At 39.4% G+C, this 20,909-nt stretch overlaps 1 protein-coding gene across 8 annotated transcripts in view; it reads right to left on the bottom strand.

Moving 5' to 3' along the window:
• The window catches only part of myo5aa (myosin VAa), an 88,054-nt gene that overhangs the window by 29,872 nt on the left and 37,273 nt on the right, over positions 1–20,909 (bottom strand). For 4 of the 8 annotated variants that reach the window (XM_038267722.1, XM_038267719.1, XM_038267725.1 and 1 more), the window contains exons 8-25: positions 18,569–18,676; positions 18,299–18,405; positions 17,879–18,144; positions 16,832–16,913; positions 16,578–16,718; positions 14,572–14,697; positions 13,251–13,334; positions 13,090–13,096; positions 6,800–6,951; positions 6,583–6,680; positions 6,403–6,489; positions 3,845–3,953; positions 3,515–3,726; positions 2,158–2,314; positions 1,778–2,017; positions 1,444–1,692; positions 819–912; positions 550–698 (exon numbers count right to left, since the gene is read on the bottom strand). In XM_038267722.1, the coding sequence (XP_038123650.1) occupies positions 550–698; positions 819–912; positions 1,444–1,692; positions 1,778–2,017; positions 2,158–2,314; positions 3,515–3,726; positions 3,845–3,953; positions 6,403–6,489; positions 6,583–6,680; positions 6,800–6,951; positions 13,090–13,096; positions 13,251–13,334; positions 14,572–14,697; positions 16,578–16,718; positions 16,832–16,913; positions 17,879–18,144; positions 18,299–18,405; positions 18,569–18,676 (2,468 nt within the window). Of the gene's footprint in view, positions 1–549; positions 699–818; positions 913–1,443; positions 1,693–1,777; positions 2,018–2,157; positions 2,315–3,514; positions 3,727–3,844; positions 3,954–6,402; positions 6,490–6,582; positions 6,681–6,799; positions 6,956–7,774; positions 7,778–13,089; positions 13,097–13,250; positions 13,335–14,571; positions 14,698–16,577; positions 16,719–16,831; positions 16,914–17,878; positions 18,145–18,298; positions 18,406–18,568; positions 18,677–20,909 lie in introns of all 8 variants that reach the window. The other 4 variants (XM_038267726.1, XM_038267721.1, XM_038267727.1 and 1 more) reach the window with 2 other exon arrangements.

Raw genomic sequence — 20,909 nt, 5'->3', positions numbered from 1 at the left:
TCAGGTAAAACTTCATCGGTCATTAGACACGCTAATGCTACAGATGCTCCCGACTCAGCACACTGACGCTGCCTGATGTTATCATCATTGTCTAAGCAACAACTATTTTTTTACATCATGTGGCAATGAAGCAGGACCTGAGAAGATCTGACCACCCTAGCATATCTGGTACCTACAGCGGAAAGGAAAGCCTTTTTTTCCATGTAGTTGAAAAAAGGAGAGAGAATGGGAGGGAGCTGAGCCAGCTAAGTATATTCTTTTCAGAGATGGCATACCCTGAAGGAGCAAAATGGTCTGAAATGGATGCTTTGGTTGCAAAACTTATGCCGGACAGGTAAATTACGTTTTATTTTATAGTAAATATACTGTATTTGATAACGCTAGCAGAGACGACTTCTTATGGAGGATTCCTGGTGATTAGGTGAATGCTGGCACTTTACTGCCTCTCTAGGTGAAATACAGAATTATCGGCAGAGGCGTTTCCAGCGTAAAGACCTTTTGTGAAGGAGGTCAAAAACACATAAACCTGGACATATCTTTGCTCCTCACCGAGGAGTGAGCAAACTCCTCCTTCAGGTCCTCGTATTTCTCCTCCAGGCGAAGGTGTTCTGTCAGCAGGTTCTGGTAGCGAGAGCGCTCCTCGTTCAGATCCGTCTCCAGCTGCTGAGTCTCCTGTGCGATCGCACGAGTCATTTTCTCTAACAGGGACGACACAAAGACAAGTTTCAGACAAAACATACGATTATTTATTGACCAAAGTGTTTCTCTTTCTTTCTCCTGATGCGGTAAAATTGGGGCAGCTGGTGGAAGCGACGTACCCGTCATCTGCTGACCCTGCTCCTGGATCCTCCTGTTCAGGTCGTCTTTCTCCTTCTTCAGCAGTCCATTCTGATCTTTCAGCTCGGACACCATCTAAACATTAAACAATCCAGCGCTTAGATCTTGTGTGAAGCTGCCATCAGTACATTAAAAGAGAGCTATTTTTTTTCCAACTTGAATTAAAAATCTGACCAATACTTTGACGCATAAATGGAGATAATCTTTTGGTTCTTTTCTTTACCATTCAGAGCTACTTAATCAGCCAAACAATAAGAAAACAACAACCAGGAGATCATATATTCAAAGATAAAACAATGGCTTTAAGACTTAACTACTGTACAAAATTAACTTGCTTGGAGCCCATCCAGGTTTTTGAACAGCAGTTTTTTACCCAGAGCGTCTAAAAACTACAGCATCCTATGTGCACCAGCAGTCATTCTTCTGATGTGAGGTGAACATAATTACTGGAGAGCAAAGTTTCATACATCCCAGTGTTTCTATTAATAGGATCTTTATCTGAGACACTCTCAGGAGGATGCAAGCAGAGAAAGTTAAAAATAAACAGAAACTGAAAACCCTCCCAGAAAATCAGAGAAGGCTCAGATTCCTTCCTTCCTTTCTTACCTTTTCCATTTCGTCCCTGTACTTGTGTGCCCAGTCCTCGATGGTCGTCTTCTCCTGCTGGGTGACGCTCAGCTCCTTCTTTAGCCTCTCCAGCTCCTCCAGCAGAGACGACACCTGGTTGGCTTTGTTCTTGGCGTCCTCCTCCGCCCCGCGCAGCCGGCTCAGCTCCCTGCGCATGCGCTCGCTCTCCGATGCGTAGGAACTCTCCAGAGTGACCAATTTCTCGCTTATTAACCGGTTGTCCTTATGCTATAAGCACAGGATGAAAAACAAAAACATTAACAAACCACTGAAAAAAAAAGGAAAAAAATCCGGATTAGGACCAGGACCTCACCTGCTCGTCGATCTTTCTCTGCAGCTGCATGATTTTGTTCTCCATGCCTTTGTTGAGCTTCTTGAAGTGCTCCACTGATCGGGCCTCAATCTTCAGCTTCTTCAGCTCTCGCTTGGCTCTCATCCTGCGGATGCAGCACTGCAGGTAGACGATGGCCTCCAGGCAGCGCTTGTACCAGCACCTGGCCAGCCAGCCGCGGACGTGCTTCTGAATGATTATGGCCTTATGCTCCCGCAGCAGCTGCATATAAATGACCACCGACAGGAAGACACTTTAAATCGAGAGAAATTAAACAGAACTTTGATTTTTTTTTTTTTTGGAATTCATCCTGTACAGATCAGTTCCTGCCTCCTTCTGTCACACTGTGTGTTGCATCTCACCGCCTGGTACTTCTGTCGGGCCATGTACGCTCTGAGGATTGTCTGCATGGCCAGAGCAGCAGCCTGCTTCTGTCTGTAGCGCTTCCTCTCCACACACATCCTCTGGTACTTCTGGATGACGGTGGCGGCCTGGGTGCGGCGCATGAACTTCGCCAAGCTACCCAGAAACACAAAAAAATTTAAATAAAAACAGCTCCCTATTAAATGAAGATTTTTCATAACAATGACATTTAAGGATACATGAATATATTTTTGAGCAAAACAAACATTCATTTCTTCATTGCTTTAATTACTCTGTTATAACTATAGCTTATTACAGATGCTGGTTTTTCAGTTGCTTCACTATTTCTAGTTTTTATGAATATGAGGCTTTTCAGACTTTTATATCAATCATTTGTAGCATTTTACCAACCAGGGCAACATTGTTAATAATTTACACGTATCAGGTGATCAATTATAGTTATATGTGGAACATATCATGATTATAATCCTGAATATGTTTCAGAAGTTCCTCAAATGGAAATAAGAAAATAAAAAGTGTAAAAAACAACAACTTTGAAATGTGTTTTTTTTTTTCTTTAATATACTGTTGACTAGTACTAGTAGTGATCGGTGACTTTTAATCAACTTTTATTGTCTTGTATTATCCTCTTGGGCCAGAATGAGCTGAACAGCATCTATTTAAGTTTACCTGAGGACAGCTTTTACTGGAGTTCTATCAGACTTTAAATAGAAATTAGTAAACATTTAATAAATTAAGTGTTATTACATTTAATACGAGTAGGTGATGTTGCAATGGAATGTATGGAAGCGTATTGCATTCACCAAAGAAAAAAATTTCTGACAGCTTATCATAATTAAGAGATGAGATTTAATAATTACGAGATACCAATCTCGTATTTATGAGATAAGGTGTCTGATTTATTTTTTTTCTTTGGTGAATGCAATACGCTTCATAGGAATGAGTGTAATATAACTAGATAATATGCACTTGAAATAAAATAAGAAAATGCTAATATTTTTTCTTATTTTAAATCTAAATTGTCTCACCTTCTTATTTTAAGAAACAATGACTTAATAGATTTCAATTTTGTGTGTCATGTTGACCTACTTTACATGGTCCAGCTTATAATCTCAAAACAAAATCTTTTCTAAATATATTTCAAAGCTTCATGTGCATCTGTCTCAAAGACAAGGACGTACAAAATAAGCTGATCGATTGGTTGAAGCGTTTGTAATACATGCGGCAGAAATGTGTGACCCACCCTTTTTTTTCCTTTTTTATAATTGTGGTGCCAAATCCAGCTTAAATACTTCACATTTTCAGGATATGCCAGTATTAGGGCCGACCACCTACCAGCGGGCCTGGTATCCTCTGGTGAACCTCTGAATGGTGATGGCGGCGGCGCGCTGGCGAAGGAACTTCTTGCGAGCCAACCAGCAGCGGATGGTCTTCTGGATGCGGATGCAGGCGGCGCGCAGCTTGTCCGCTCGCAGTTTTTCCAGATAAGCCACCTGGCCGGCCCTGAAGAAGATTTTAGTCTTACCAAACTGGTACTTGTCCTGATCCTGAGGAAGCAAAGAAATGACAGAAAACAGGAAATGTTTTTAATTCTCACAGAAAAAGGAACGTATCGATTGGTGGCGGAAACGATTAGACAGAAACAGACAACAGAGTCTGTCTAACCTGAACTAATTTCTCCAGAACGTTTTTGCAGGTCAGCTTCTTATCATGGAGCACATCCTTCTGCTTCATCAGCACTCTGTAACGGCTGAAGAACTCCTGGTACGTCCACCTAACAAATCACACACAGACAGAACTGAGATTTCCTTCCATGCCATCATGAAACAGGGTAAAAAAGCAAAGTACGTCCTTTCAAACTCTGTGGTCTAATGTTTTTTTTTGAACAAGCCTTAAACACTAAACAATGACGAATGTACTAATGATAACCAACCTTTCCAGCTGTGTACGACCTATTAATCTCCGATCGATTTCCCACTGACTACTTATAGAGAGGCTATGACTTGGCAGGATGCAAATAATGTTTTAAACTTCTGTTTCTGTGCCACACAAATTCAGATAATTTCCAACATTTGACTTGGACATCTTATGAAAAGTTATATAAAAAAAAACAAAAAAAAAACACCGGCCACTTTTTAAAAAGCACAGCTCCACTTTACTGTGCAGCATCTCTAACCAGAAAAGATAATGTTCATATATTCAAAACATAATGAGATCTACGTCTAAAGAAAAGAAAGACACAGCAATAAATGGTGTAGGGCGGTTTCTATTCTGACAGAGGCAGAGTGGTGATTCTCAGACAGAAATCTGGGAAGTTTATCCACGTTTTTATTTCTTTTTTTTCATAAAGAAGTGAGAGAGATACGCTGCGCTTACCTGCTGTCTGTCCCTCGTTATTTTGTTTTTTGTGAAGCTCAACAAGGATTACTATTTCATCTGTTTTCTGTCCTTCTGAACTCCTATCATGGGTAAAATCTTATGTTTTTAAATGTTTTATTCGTTGTTTTAGCACAAGTCTGTCCCGCTAGCTATATATGCGATGTGAAACTCCAGACCTGACCGTTTCCCTGTGCGATTAACAGATTTTATTTTGTATTTTCCCCCAAAGAGGATGTGTTCTACTTTGTAACGGCATCTCTCTTCCCATCAGACCCATGAAACTGCTGCTGAATTGCTGAGTAATCCGACTAAAATAGACCTGGGCTGTATCTCAGACGGAGCTACGCAGCCCCCTTGTGTAAAATCATATCAGGTGTGATCATCCCCATTAACTTTCAATGAGAGGTGAACGTCATGACTTTATCTGACAACATTTTCTGTAGGATCGGATTCAGTGTGTTCTGGCCCATTATTCAGTAAATAAGTGGAATCTGTCTTGTGGGGTTTAGTACATGTCAAGTAAACTGGGAATAATTTTACAAGACAATAAAGCCAAGATGATTTTTAATCACTAACATGCCAAACAGACACAGGCTGTTGTTTCTAAAAAGTACAGTTTGATTTGAAGATTAGTGTTTCTGTAGATTAGATGATGAACAGTGAGCTTCAGCATCAAACTCTGAGACAGTAAGAAACCAGCTGGGTAGCAGCATGGATGCTGCTGAGGTGAAAAAACTCACTGGGTCATTTTAAATGTTTAAATTACTTTAGAAATAAAGCTGAACCCTGTATGAAGCAATGGAAACAGAAAAGCTAACCGCTAAGCTAAGTGCAGGCGCCTTGTTTTGTCCTTTTTTAAGCTTCCAGCCTCAACCTGCCGGATTTGGAAATATTAGCAATCTGAGTATTTAGGGCTACCAACACTGTAAGGCAGCCTTGCCAAGTCTTTAAAAGACCTGGTTGCAGCTGTGGAAATAAAATTTTTCATTTCGTTATTTAATTTACAAACAGCACACTTCTTTGGTATTACAACTTTACAGACTGTTTATTTAGGAATTTTAGCCACTTTGTTGAAGTTAAAAGGAGAGAAGGTCTCCATTTTGTAGCATGATGCACCTGTTTTTGCTCTTGAGGGCCAGATAAATTGCCACAGGCCTTTAATTTCACACAAGCACTATTGATTGCATTAAAGATGCAAATTGTTAAGTTTTATGCTCTAAATTGTCCTTTTATTTCCAGAGGAAGTGATGTACAAATTGAGAGCCAATTTCGCCATGATTGTTGTGTCACGTGTCATGGTGAATAAAACGGCAAGCGCAGGTGGGTTGCTTTATGGTCGCCCCATCTCTCTCAGAATGAAACTCAAATACTGTCTGATGGTCTTATTTTCCTCTGCTGAACAGGAATCCTGCTGAGAAACTGGTCTCAATGCTGCGTACTTATATCTGCTAACACTAATAATATATATTACAGAGAAAAAAAAACAAATTAACCTCAGTAATCATGCTATCAGGCCCTTAAAAAAATTTTATCCAGTTTTTGTGACTGAATATTCTCTCTCACACAGTGAGACGTCCCATTAGTTTTAGATCGACATATCTGTCCGATAACAAGAGACTATCGAAGAAAGATGGCTCTCTATGTTTTTAAGAAAAAATGCTTGATTTTGCTCTAAACATTTTTTTAATTTAACTCTCTGATCCCTCCGTTAACATGTCATGAGTTTTATTATTTGCAGTAAACTGTGATCAGAACCAATTAAATCTGAAGTTAAAAGCTTTTCAAAATCTGCTCAGAAATCAGCAACTGAAATTATTATTATTTTTTTAAGGATGTTTTAGTACCTGGATGGGAAGCCGGCTGCAGAGATGCGGATGGTTTCCAGAACACCACAGGCTCTGAGCTGCTGCACTGCTCGCTTAGGATCAAACCTGCCAACAACACATAATGAGTCAGAGGAGAACATAGTCCTGAGTTTACTAAAATCCATCAAAGTAATAAAGGAGATGCAAACAGAGACTCACGAGAAGGCCAACTTGAAGTCGTTTGGTTTGATGCAGCGGACGTAATGTGGAGTGGTTGCGTTCAAAGTCTCCATCAGCATTTGGAGAGAGTTTCGGAACTGGGAGAGAGAGAAGCAGCATCCTCTATCACTACTTTCATTTTGTTAGGATGTTTTATCTTGGGGGTGGGGGGATATCAGGTGGGATCCTGACTCCTTTAAACAGCATTGATGACTACCTGACAGCCTACAGTCTTCTTGTGCTCTTTGCTGCTCTTGTCTCGGCCTTTGTCCGGTTTGATGCTAAGCCGGGTCCGGCCCCCGGTACCGGGAACCTGACCAGTCGGGGTGGTTGCCTTCTCCTCGTCCTGGAACAGCTCCACCAGCAGGTCGAACTGGAAATAGCAGCCCATCAATAGTTAAAACCCAGAAGGTTGAGCAATAATAGGCAACGGATCTCCTCCATTAATACGACCCTAATTATAGAATCAGCAAAGTGCCTGCATCTTAAAACCACTAATATTCAGCTCTCGTTTTCAGCTTCATAGAATTTAACATGACTGTTTTTTAACCTTTATAAGAGAGACAGACAGGAAGGTTAATCCAAACTAGTTTTTCATCTTAAATAGGTGAGTAGATCTATCAATTAGTTCTACAGAAATTCACTGAGTCAGATGTTAAAAAAGGAAACAACATAAATGCTGAAAGTGTTAATGTTTGGTCATGTATGACGAAATGCAGAGGCCATACATGGCCGTGTGGCGTTATCCTGCCATAGTGTTAGGACTTGAGCACAGTCAGTCATGGCTCGTATAACGCTGAGGTTACACGATGAAGATGCTGAGTTATGTGTGCAGCTTCACGTCGTCCTGCTGAGTTTAGAGCCGGCGCCATGCTGCTTCTCTAACCGGCATCATTAAGCAGGACAGCCAGTTTGCCTTCAGCAGCTGCTTGCTCTCAGCTTCACTCTGAAAGAAAAAAATACCCGCTTTCCTTTGTCTCTCACTGTGATGAATCCGCACTCTTGCCCTGCAGTGCTACCGTTGCTCCCACCCCCATGCAGCAGACAAAGGCACACACACAAACTTCCAACCCATCAGTGCTGTTAGAGTGTAATAACTCGGTGCCACGAGGTGAGACGAGGAAGGAAGAGAGGAAAGAAAATAAACGAAGAGCTAACGGCGCACCGGCGTTCTCAGAACGCATCTGTTTACCTTCTGTTGGCGGGTGAGATGGTCGTGATGAGGACACAACCAAACATACATGGACAACAGATGGACACACAGATACAAAAAAAAAAACAAGTACATGTGGCATTAAAGTAAAAGTTAAAAGGAAACCCACAAAAAAACCCTCAAAATTATGATCAAAATTACAGCTCTAAAAATAAGAAAAAGTAAAAAAAAAAATGTGAATGGATGGAAACATTACTTTTTTCATAGACATTCAGTAAAAACGCTTAGATCTAACGTAGGGAAAAGTTTTTTCCATGTGAAAACATGGTGATAAACATCATCATAAACATGAGACCAAACAATACGATGCAGGATTAGGGCCAAGCTAGAGATTTTTTTATTTTGAGAATAAAGTCGTTTATCACGAGAATAAAGTCGCAATATTACAAGGATGTAGTCATCATACCACAAACAGTTTCAGAAAGAAAGCTTTGAGCTCCAGCCAGCATATGACGGCCGGCCAGCAAACAGCAACCTGATTCCACTTTGACATCCTGCCCAATTTGATGCTGGTGTGCTAAAATTTGCTTATTTTTAAAACTGATTTCAAAGTATAACTTCACAAAATGCCAAATTCCTCATTTTAAAGAAGACAGCGCTTCTTGTAAAAATTGTCATAAAATATAACTTTATTCTTGTCATTTTAGGACTTTATTCTCATAGTGTTATGGCTTTATTCTTGTAATTTAATGACTATTCTCGTTTTGGCTAAATTTCCGTAAGGTTACGACTTTATTCCCGTAATGTTACGGCTTTATTCCCGTAAAGTTATGGCTTTATTCCCGTAATGTTACGGCTTTATTCCCGTAAAGTTATGGCTTTATTCCCGTAAAGTTTTGGCTTTATTCCCGTAATGTTACGACTTTATTCCCGTAAAGTTATGGCTTTATTCCCGTAATGTTACGACTTTATTCCCGTAATGTTACGGCTTTATTCCCGTAATGTTACGATTTTATTCCCGTAAAGTTATGGCTTTATTCCCGTAATGTTACGACTTTATTCAGGAAAAAGAAAAAATATCTCTATCCTGGCCCTAATACTCTGTCATAGATGATGCTAAAGGCAGATCAGAAAATAAAACACATGTAACGCAGGGTTACACATGGTGGGAACAGGATCATGCTGTGGGGAAGCGTTTCTCCAGTGGGAGCTGATAGGATGGTCAAAGCTGATAAAAATTATAGATTGAGCTAAATGACAGTAACCCTGGAGGAAAACACGTTAGAGGAGATAGTGTATGAGTTTCACCTTCAATCAGGATGAGACTCAAAATGCAGAACACAGCAGTACGGTTTAAAACGTATTCAAGAAATAAAAGGATGGCGTAGACCTAAATCAGACAGAATCTGCAGCAAGATTTGAGAACTGAAAGTAACACACTGGCCACGTTTTTAACAGCAGTTTCAGCCTCTAAAACTAGCTAGTAGAGGCAGACCCCGAGGGTCTTGCAGCTGCACTTCCAGAGAATTTTTTTTTTTTTTGATTAAAGAGGTCTGAATATTAATACAGAATCTGTTTTTAGGTCTTAAAAACTCATTTTCTTCATTCGAAATTATAACATTGCTCTACTTTATGTTGGTCACATACAATCCCTACAAAACACAAGGAGTTTGTGTTGGAACATGACAGAATACAGTGTGGCTCTGTTCACTTAAGTTAATGAATACATCACTTCGAGTATTAAACACAGAGGGAATTCAGCATTTCATTTTTCTCCTAACATGTCCAATGACATTGGGAGGAATGGGATGGCTCAGTCTGTAAACTCACACTAAAGCTGTCTGTATTGTTCCAGCATAAGAGATAAAATGAATAAGATAAAGATATTTAAAAAAGCATTAAACCTATTTGATCATTGTTATTTATCATTTTAAAAACAGGATTTCCACTTTGTTTTAAAACTGACCAAAATTTTGGCATAAGCAATGATCAGGTGGACTTTGTAGAACACTGAAAAAAAAAAAAAGGCAAATCTCATCGGAAGTTAATAACCAATCAGTCCTATTGTGTTTAATGTGTTTTAGCACATCAGGAGGCCTTCTTAGAAATTAAAGTTGCTATATGTCATTTTTGACCTCTTATCCAAATCTTGTTCAGGTCTCTAAGAGAACAGCTGGAGTTTACATAGGTACTGATAGGTTTAGCCTGCAATCAAGATCAACTGTAGCGAATTCCTAAACTCCCAAAAGTACATGTTGCCAGGAGCCAGCAGAGGCGTTAGCCTCGATACAGGGATGTTTTGGAGCCATGAAATGCAGTGACGTGTATGACATCACTGCAACAACCAGAAAGAAAGATGGCTGTGCCGGTTTTTGCTGGATTACCCTCTATTTCTTTTTGAAAAACAAGCGAAGGGACGTGATGTGGATGGAGAATGGTTTCCCGTGGAACTGCAAATGAAGTTCCCACAACCGGATTTGGTAAGAGTTTGATTAATTGGTCAACGCCGCCAGTTGTGAAACAAATGAAGCTGCAGCTGCTGCTGTGATTTGCTAAAAACTTGACAGGGGAGCCAGTTACCCAATCAGCTCGGAGCATTTTACTGAATGTCCCTCCCTTTTGTGAACACTTTTTGCAGGAGGCTTTCCAGATCAATTAGTGTTGTTCAGGGGTCGGCAACCCGCGGCTCCCTGGAGCTTTTTCAAAAATGGAAGCAAATGGAAAAAAGGTGCAATTTTTGGTTTGTTTTAATATGGTTTGCAGGAGTTCAAACAAACAAGTATGATTTCCAATGCTATAAAAATATGTCTGAATAAAATGAAACAATTAATGTAAACATTTATGTCAAGAAGAACTGCGGCAAAAGCCTGAAACAGTGTGATGCGTGCCAGGCAGATGGCTGTCACAAACTAAGAGCCGGGTGCGTCTCGTGCCATGGATTCCATAAGAACAGAGGATTAGAAGAAAAATGGAGAGAATCATTTGCTTTCACTATCAATGCAGAAGGATTACCTGGATGTTTGATTAGGAATGAGAGGTTTAAAAAAATAAAAAGAGTAATTTGGAAAGGCATTTCCAGGGACGACATGCTAAATATGCAACCAATCAACCAACAGAAACACGTCCGCTATAGAAAGATTCCTTTATCATGTTTCTATAATTTCATCAATGTAACAAAACATAATACAGACAGTTGGCGCGGTGAAGGGGTGAACTCCACATGGTGAGAGCGTTCACTGCTTCTCCCTCACCTCGTGCTATTATGCAATTTAAACTTAAAGGAATAGTACTCCCAAAACATGATTAGCCTTCATTTTCTACTCACCCCCATGCTGAACAACACTCTGGAGTACTTTTTTGATATCTCAAATGCATCTGGAGATCTGGGAGGCTTCTTGCTGTCTGCTGACATTCAAATAATGGAGGTCTATGGTGACCGAGACAGAAAGGTCCATAAAAGTCCACAAAAAACGTGTTAATATTCCTCCATACTGCTCGTCCAATGTATTCCAAGTGTCCTGAGTGGGTAGCATCCAGAATGTACTCGAAACGAAGTCATTTAGAATGTTTTTAGAGCATAAACAGTAGTGTATAGGATAGGCTTGTCCCGATCCGATCCACGTATCGGATCGGGACGCCGATATTGGCAAAAAAATGCGTATCGGCAAAGCATGTAAAATGCCGATCCAGACTGCCGATCCAGTTTTTAAAAAAAAATCCGGTCTGTATTTTCCAGTTTCGCCGATTGAAACGATCCATTCATCTATTTTGCGCCAGTGTTCCCCTGTTTTGCATTTTTATTAAAACTTACAGTAATACTTGCACCTTTAACTGTTTACGGTTTTACTGCTCACTGTGCAATTTCAGATTGCTATTCATTATTTTGTCCAGTTTGTGTTTATCTCTTAATAAACAGATAAGTTTGTTGTTACCAAGTATTGTGTTTTATTCAATCTCACCTAATTTAGCTGGCTAGATGTTATCAAGAGTACTAAAACCCTTTTCAACATGAGTCTTACAACTAAGGCTAAATACTTTAACTTAAACTTAAATACATGCTCGGATAGGCTGGTATCGGCCAGTATCGGTATCGGATCGGAAGTCCAAAAACAATATCGGTATCGGATCGGAAGTGCAAAAACCTGGATCGGGACATCTCTAGTATAGGATTTCCTGAAAGCGCGCACATGCGCGTTCACGACGCTACGGAAGCCGGCAGACCAAACCAGATGAAAGTGCGCATTCAGCGTCTGCTCTGCCAATAATGCAAGCGTAGAAGAAGCAATGTGCTGTTTACCTGTGCAAAGAAAGAAACAACGAAAGAAAAATGTCTGAGGACTTCAGTGTTGAGGAAGAGCATGAGTTCTTTGCCGAGCTGAATGCGCTGGTTTGGTATGCCGGCTTCCGTAGCGTCGTGAACGCGCATGTGCGCGCTTTCAGGAAATCCTATACACTACTGTTTATGCTCTAAAAACATTCTAAATGACTTCGTTTCGAGTAAATTCTGGATGCTACCCACTCAGGACACTTGGAATACATTGGACGAGCAGTATGGAGGAATATTGACACGTTTTTTGTGGACTTTTATGGACCTTTCTGTCTCGGTCACCGTAGACCTCCATTATTTGAATGTCAGCAGACAGCAAGAAGCCTCCCAGATCTCCAGATGCATTTGAGATATCAAAAAAGTACTCCAGAGTGTTGTTCAGCATGGGGGTGAGTAGAAAATGAAGGCTAATCATGTTTTGGGTGTACTATTCCTTTAAAGCAGCAAATATCATACAGCATATTCACCGTGGCTTCATGCAGAATTATTTATTTTTTGGTTTAATATGACTCTGAACAGTTTGGGTTGCCGACCCCTGGTGTAGTTTACTTTGAACTCTAAATGGTATCAATCTGGCTTCTGTCAGGTAACTGATAAGTGTATGCCCTACAAGAAGAGAGTTATTCTTCAAAGGTACTACTGAAAAGATGTGAGGAAAAATAAATAAAATAAACTACTTTGGATCACTGATGAGACTAAATGAGTGTTGTAGGTGGATAAGTAAAAACAAACACCTGATAAGATATAAAAAGAAACAGCATGGTTTAAAATCACGTTTTAAATTGTGTCGATTTGTAAACCTGGCTTCGGCTGTTCAAACGGTTTTTGTTTTGCTGTTTGTTCGTCTTGAACAGAAGACTCAAGCCAATGAACCAACTTAGAGGTTGTTTAAGGTTTAAATTCAATTCAGTTTAAATTCAATTAATGTATGTAAAAAATAAAATAATAATAATAATGCAGTTTGTCTCCTTTCAATGTCCTAAAATGGCCAGAGGAGGGAGCCGTTTCCCTGATCCTTCTATAGTTGGAAACTTCTGACCTGAAGAAGCAGCAGCTTTCCATTTTTTCCTGAAAATAATTGACTTTGACACATTTCTGAAGTCTAGCGGATCCCGTCTCGATTCAGGACACCTGGTTTGATCTATTTTAGGTTGAATAAACAAACTATGTAGGCGCAGAGGGTCTCACCTTGCTGGCCTTCAGCACATTGATCTGTTCTTCATTCACTGTGTCCTTGTTCTTCTCCAGGAAACCCTCACACTGGTACTCTACCTGCTCAACAACAACAACACATCCTGCTGTAGGTTTTGCTTTAATGTAATCCACACTGAAAAACAACAAATTGATAATAAAACAGTTTTACTGATGATGATGAAACCCTAATGGAGTCTTTGACCAGTTTATCAATCTTTACTGAAAAGCTAAAAACAGATGTGTGCAAATATGTCACCACTGCTGTCAGAGATTAACAAGAAGCCTAAAAATCCCCACACCTCTTTTATAAAAATCACACCTTAAGTTTGAGCACATGTATGCCTATATTAGAGAAAACATATTTTTAACCAAACCACTGTAGATAAATAAGACGCTTAACATAAGTTTAAGTAGAGAGTATATCTTTTATCTTTATGTGGAACAAACTAACCACAAGGATTGACAGGGAAGGGCTTATACTCATCTACTAATTATCGACAATAACTGGTGTAAAAGAAACTGAAAGGAAAAAAAAAAAGATCTTAATCATTTAGTAGCAGGCAGCAGACAAAAAGTAAAGCAAGAACGGTTATGTTCTTCCTTAATACAAAGACCACACACTGGAAGAATGATCTACAAATAAGTAAAAATATCCTAAATATAGTGTATTTATCCTTTATTTGAGTAGATAAATACTATGATTTGCGAGTGGAATGATTATTTTTACTGTTAAAATAAGATAATTAGATATTATGCACTAGGATAAGACAATGCAATTGTTTTTTTCTTATTTTAAGTGGAAATTGTCCTGGCAAAATGTCTCTTTTACCTCCTAAATCCAAGAAAAATGCACTTATTTTAAGAAAAAATCACTTATCTAGATTTCAAATTTTTTCCAGTGCACCACGGTCATCAGAGCATGAGGAGGGGGGTGGGTCTATCTGAGGCAGCAGGTTGTGGATAAAAGCCTTTACAGAAACAGCCTTTTCTGTTCTACCATCACAAACATAACTAGAGTTTGCTAAAATGCAGTGGGGCTTTAATTAGAACCGTGTGCTTTGGTCAGCAGAGATATACAAGAACTGAACTGGTGGGCATTGAACACCCCAGGTGGTGGAGCATCAAACAGTAGATCATCATGTGGAAAACACCTCATACCTTTAAATGGCATCAGAAATTCTGTGGCTAACCATAAGCGTTTAAATTACAATCTGAAGAACTCGACCAGTAAAGTAAAAGAAGGATCTTTATGAGGTCCATGGGTATTATAAAAAAAAAGAGAAAATATGGGAAAAAATACATTAGCCCAACCCACCTTATCAGCAAAATGTTGGATAATGAAGGCGCGGTTGGACATGCGTGGCTTCTCAAACAGGGAGCAGGTCTTCAGGTGAGTGTTGTAGAGTTTCTGAGCCCAGGAATCATCCGAACCCTTGGGCATCTGAAGACAAAACAATCAGGAAAAGAATGAACATTTGTTATGGTTATTAAAGGTACAGATCTTGCTAATGTTTCCAGTGTAACGCAGGAAAAATCTCTGTTCATAACATCAGTGGTGCTTTTAAAAAGAAAAAAAAAAGAAGTAGTAACAGTGCGACCCACCTCAAAGGTCAACAGAAACGACATAGCAGAGCCTGAGAGCTACAGAGATTAGAGGCAATATTTGAGTATCTGCTTCAGATAAGGTGCAGATGGTGCAAACTTGAGCAATCTGCATTTTTCTGAGACTTGTATGTGCAGGAAAGATACTTTTAGAGCAGGAGTCACCAAGCTTTTTAAGGCTGAGGGCTATTTCATGGGTTCCGAGTAATAGGAGGGGCTGCAAACACTGATCTATGACATGGAGGGGTAAACGAAACTTCATACATAGTAAACCTTTTTATTGTTTCTTTCCTTTCTAATTTCATTATTTATTATTTATTTTATTTATCATTATTATTTTGAAATCTTAAAAAATACTTAGATGCCCTACAGTCGTAGCCATTTAAAAGTTAACCTTTTTCTTTGATGGGCCCTCGGCTGGTCCCCTACAATTCCTTGTTAAACATCAATCTTTGTACTAAAATATTCTTTCCTTCATGATTTGTGGACATTATGATCTAAAGAGAAGCGACATCTCCTGGTCAGAGCCTGTAATTCAGTAAAGGGTGGAGTCAGAGTAAAAAAAATTGCAAGAGGGGGTCACTGTGGCTGGAAGTTGGAGGGGATTTCGCTATGAGTTGTAGGGAAGTGGGCTGCCATTCAGCTGGCGTTTGACTGGGAAGGGCCGTTTTGAATGGCTGCTACTGTATATGAGAAACAACTCAAATTGCTCTATAAATGATTAAAAAAGAAGAGCAACAGAATAAAATAAAATGGTACACTTTGTCCACTGGTGAGTTGTGCTGTTTTCAGGAGACTAGGACTAGGACTGAGGGGCACCGCGTTGGTGACCCCTGGATTAGAGACAAAATAATCAGGAGCAGAATGTGGACAAAAGGACCCTAAATAACATGAACTACAGACAAACTTGCAGCATAAACATGTTTTGCTTATTTCAGTTTTGTAGAAAAATTCCCTGGTTTAAAAAATACAAAACAAAAAAAATGGACCTTTTTTCCCTTATGATCCTTGTGTTGCAAACAGTGGCTGTTCTAGATCTAATGATCTAATGTACCACAGGGCCAGGAGGGGGCCAGCATGTTTTCATTGGGGCACAGAAAAGCATAAAATAAAAAACAGGGCAAGAGATTCAAATATATTAAGAGCTGGATGAGGGGAAATTTCTATTCAATTAGGTTTAATTAATTCTATGACTTATTAGGTCAATATACGTTCATAATTTAGGAATTGTACACATTTTAATTGTACACTTAATTTAAGCTAAAATTACAGTTTTCTATAAAATCTAAATTAGAACTCAAGTAAAACTGATAAATTCAGCTGTAAAAATTAGAGTATTTTTTTTTATGATTTGTTTTGAAAAAACATTTAGCAGATGGAAAATGGTATCCTATCACAATACCACTGAAGCTATCACTTTGTTTTTGAATAATAAGTAAAACAGAATTTGTAAAGAAAAAAAATGAAATAGATCCAAAGGACCTATCAGTAACCATGTCTGTTCCAGCGCATATCATCATTAGAATGTCTATGAGTATTACGTCTTCAGTACAGGGGCCATAACAGAGGCCAGGACATTATCTACAGGGACACTGGCCCCCGTTGGCCCCTGTCTAGAACCGCCCATTGTTGCAAACATGTTCTTTTGAGCATCAAACACCATTGATGCATTGTTCTGACTTCAAATAAGAGGTTCCATGTTTCTAGTTTAATCTCTACCTTGCACTCCTCGTCCAGCAGGTCCAGGATGCCCATCTTAGCCTCTATGAGGTTGATGCAGGGCTGATTGTCGTAAAAGTCGATCAGCGTCCAGGGGATCTGCTCCTTCATATATTCCTCCTGCTCCAGCTTGAACACATGCTGCGCTCACACAAAATATACAAAGAATAATTACATAAAACCTAGTTTAGCACTTTCTGAAAAGAAAACTAGATCAAATCACTGTAACTAAGATCGGTTTAAAGTGTAGTCACCATGTTGAATTGCTGCTGGAGTTTTTCATTAGCGTAGTTGATGCAGAACTGCTCAAAGCTGTTGATTTCAAATGTTTCAAACCTGAAGAGACAAAAGATTGTATATAAAGCTGTAGAACACAGGTAAACTGCAATGTTAACACACTCATACTTTCTGGAAATGTAGAGACTCTAAAACATGCCTTCAGCTGACAGAACGACCCACTTAGAGTAGCAGTTATATCAAAAGTGTAAAAAATATATAAACAATTATCCTTTAAGATTAAAACAAAACACTTTGTTCAATCTGCTCTATCCTGTACTTTACGTGTGGAAAAGTTTTAGTTTCACCTGGTCTAATTTAGTATAAAATCTTCTTTAAGGAGCCTTTCGCTATTTGATTATTATTCGATTAAACGAAAAAATAATCGACAGATTAATCGGTTAGTTGCAGTACTAAGTCAAAATTACTGCAATGAGTAAAACTTTGAACAAGGCATAAATAGACAGCAAGCATGACGCTTAACACAACATCTTTATGGTGCAACATAGAGGTAGCTGCATCATGCTGTGGGGAGGCTTTTCATCAGCCTGAGAGGGGAAACTGGAAGGGCAGATTGATGTAAAATCCCAGAAGAAAAACCTGTTAGATGCTTGAAACCGAGACTTTTCTACTTCTGTTATTTGCTGTTGTTTCTAAAAAAAAAAAAGCCTGTAAGGTGTAAAAAAAAATAAATAAAAAATAAACCGATTGGTCGAATCAAATCGTGGTGTATTCTTGAGTATCGAAAATAATCGAATCGTTGGGTCAGGAAATCGATACTGAATCGAATCGCCATGATGGGTGTGATTTACACCCCTACTAGATGCACAAAGTTTTTAGAGGCTATTTACGAAGATGATGAAAGGTGAAGAGGTTTAAGATGTATTAATGAATGTGGAAAAACCTGAAGTCTGCAGGCTTTTTGGTTTATCTGACAAACTTCTAGCTTCGTGGTCTTAGAGTATATTTTCCTCTTCCTGTCTCCTCATCGGCTCTCTGATCCACTAACCACAGCTCATGCGTACCCATAGATGTCGAGGACTCCGATGAAAGAGTGTTGCTTAACGTTGGTGACCAGAGCCTTGTTTACGTGTTCCACGATCCAGTTGAACAGCTTGGCGTAGATATGTTTGGATAGAGCATCGCGAGCGTTGGTGGCCTGAAGGCGGGGGAGGGGCTTGATGTAAGTCTCCGTGGCCGTCTTCAGCTTCCTGTGGCACAGCCAATGGGACATGTCCTGATAGGTCACGCCCACCAGCTCACAGAACGCCGTCAGATGCCGATTGTTGGGCTGAAACAGAAAGCCATAAAGGTTTATTTCATCAGATCTCAGCAAACCTGACCTTTTTTGGTCAAATGTTACAGAAAAATTATTCAGTTATTGTGATGACACCATTAGTTTGCATGTATCTATTTAATTAAAATCCAAAAATTTGCATCCTCACAGCAATAATGCTGCTGTCTGAATCTCTGTCTTTTATCTCCACATTTCCTAGGTGAAGAATAGCAGCCAGAACCTGGAACAAGCCGATCTGATAGGACTCGTTTATACCTGCAAAAAGCAAAGACAAGACGAGCACATTTATCAAATATAGGAATATGGAGCATTTTAGCAGCAGGAGAAGGCAAATCTAAGAGTCAGGAATTCAATAAAAAAATTACATAAATAAAAAAACAGAATATCTAGAGACACAGAAATGTCCTAAATGTGTTACCCAGAAGCGTGAAGGCGTGGCGAGTCGTGCAAAGCTCTTTGGCGTCATCTACACCTTCGATAACAGGGCTGCGACCCTGCCTGGTGTAGAGGAAGTCGTTTGCGCTGCCTGAGAGGAGAAAGATGGATTACTTCTGGATAATCAGACGTGTTTACCAGAAACTCTGCTTCTTCTCTTTACTATATTAACACTGAAATACAAACACCAAAGGCTAAAATGTCTAAGCTCATCAAATATCCAGATGGCAATTAAGAGCTAAAGAGATACATGACATAAGAAATGGTTGGCAGTAGTGAAAAAAAATTTGTTTTAAAAGGTTCTAGATTAGAGGGAGGGAAAAACAGTCAGGAAACACATTGGAGGCCATTTTCTGCAGTTATACAAAGAATAGCTGCAAACTGCTGAGGGTTTCTTCCCTTTAAAAGGGAGTTTTCCTTTCCACTGTCACTACATGCATCTCAGTGTGAAGGATTGCTGAAGAGTCTACGACAAAATGCAAGCGGAGGTCGTCATTCAGGAGGAGCATGTGTTGAAAGTTAATGACTGGATGCAATCAGCTGGTTATGCTAACCCATCTGACAGCATCGTCCTTGTAAAGTGCCTTCAGATGCAGTTTTCGGCCAAAGGCCCTTCGTTTGGATAAACGATACACTAAATATTCCCTGCTAAATAACAGCGGACCATTTTTGATTAGCTGGAAACTCAATCATCAAAAACCTCATTTTCCAATCAACAGATGTAAAAAATTAAAGACTGCTCTTTTTATTGGAAATATCTTAAAACTCAGTTTACAGCACCTGCCCTCTCACACAGTGTGACATCACCTCTATCTATGATATAATAATAAACCCTCATGTCATACAACAGAGGTACAGGAAAGTTTTGTTTGTTTTTATTCTGCTCTTGAACTTTTTTAGAGCTCTTAGAGAGAAATCAGACACGGCCAAACCGATGAAAGCTTTTTAAGAGCTGAAGATCAGAAATCAGACATCTGATTGGTACGTCTCTAATATCTAGGAAACGTCCAGATCTGCCCAGGGCAGATTTCAACTCCACCATGTGAGATGATGAGCTTCTGCAAGACAAACAAAATCAAAAGGGCTTCTGTCCTAAAGTGATGACACCCCTAAGTTTCTCACAATCAGGTTCTTTATTCACAATCATTACTAAATTAGGGTATAGCCTGTTGCCTGGCAACAAGAGGCCCCAGCATTACTGTGACAACCTCTCCTTTAACAGAGCCAGGAAGTCAGCAGGAGATGAAGACAGCAGCTGTGTGTTCAGGATGAGCAGGTGCAGGTCTGCTATGGGAGCGTGTTCAACTACTGACAGTGTGTTAGCACAGCAGGAGCATGACTGGATCCATCTGAACATGATCACGTCCAGCGCCGTTTTACTAAACAAACTGTTCCATTCAAACATGGTAAATATCACTTTTTATGCTACTCAAAGTCAACGCTCTTAAGGCAAAATACTAAAATAGGGAACATTTTTTATAGCATTCGACTATTTTTAGTAATTATTTGACATATTTAACACTTGATTAAACATTTTCTTTTTCATTTTCATCCTATTTCAATAGAAAATGAAGACAGGAGCAGCAGGACTCCTGTATAGTTTGCTCCCGCAACATAAACGCTTCTTTATGAAGCCAAAGGAAAAGTCTTGATTAAAAAGGATATGGTGATGTGGAGATTTTATGACCCTGCAGCTTTAGCAGAAGGCAGACATGTTGAAACTCTTTACAAAGAACCTGCTGGTTATCCTGATACTTTGAACTTTGAAACTCCATCCAGTGAAATCCAGTAAACTTTCTCCAGCTGTTTGGGAGATAAAGTTACGTAGCACCTCCCCTCCCCTACCTGTTGCTGAGCACTGATGGTCAGCTGAAGAAAGGAGCTCCTTACTTTTCTCTTGCAAACAAAATACGAAACAAAGCACCAACTGAGCTGTTTAGAAATATTCCATGACAGAAGAAAACTTGAAAACGTACAGAATCCTTCCTAGTCGAGGTATATTTTAAAAATCAAAAGATGCCTTACTGTAGGCTCGCCACCAAGGCATACAGCCCCACATATTAACCCGCTAATCACAGATAATTAAAGAGGGAAATGGTAAAAAGACAATTTATACATTTCAATAAAAATCTTTTGTAAATGTAACTAATTGATTTGAAACATAAAAAGACGGATTTTAACTAATTGCGATCATACTGCAAACATATATTCCCAACCTGCCTTCTCATTGGTTATTTGGTAAATGTAGTAGATGTGCAGAGAAACAGCAGTTAAATGGGTCATAGAATGCAAACAGAGTTTACATCGTCATAGATGAATAACGA

This window comes from Cyprinodon tularosa, unplaced genomic scaffold (genome assembly GCF_016077235.1).
Source record: "Cyprinodon tularosa strain WSP-4 unplaced genomic scaffold, ASM1607723v1 ctg682, whole genome shotgun sequence".
NCBI classification, from domain to species: Eukaryota; Metazoa; Chordata; class Actinopteri; order Cyprinodontiformes; family Cyprinodontidae; genus Cyprinodon; species Cyprinodon tularosa.
The sequence above is the reverse complement of the archived record's forward strand: the minus strand, read 5'-3'. Positions and strand labels throughout refer to the sequence as shown.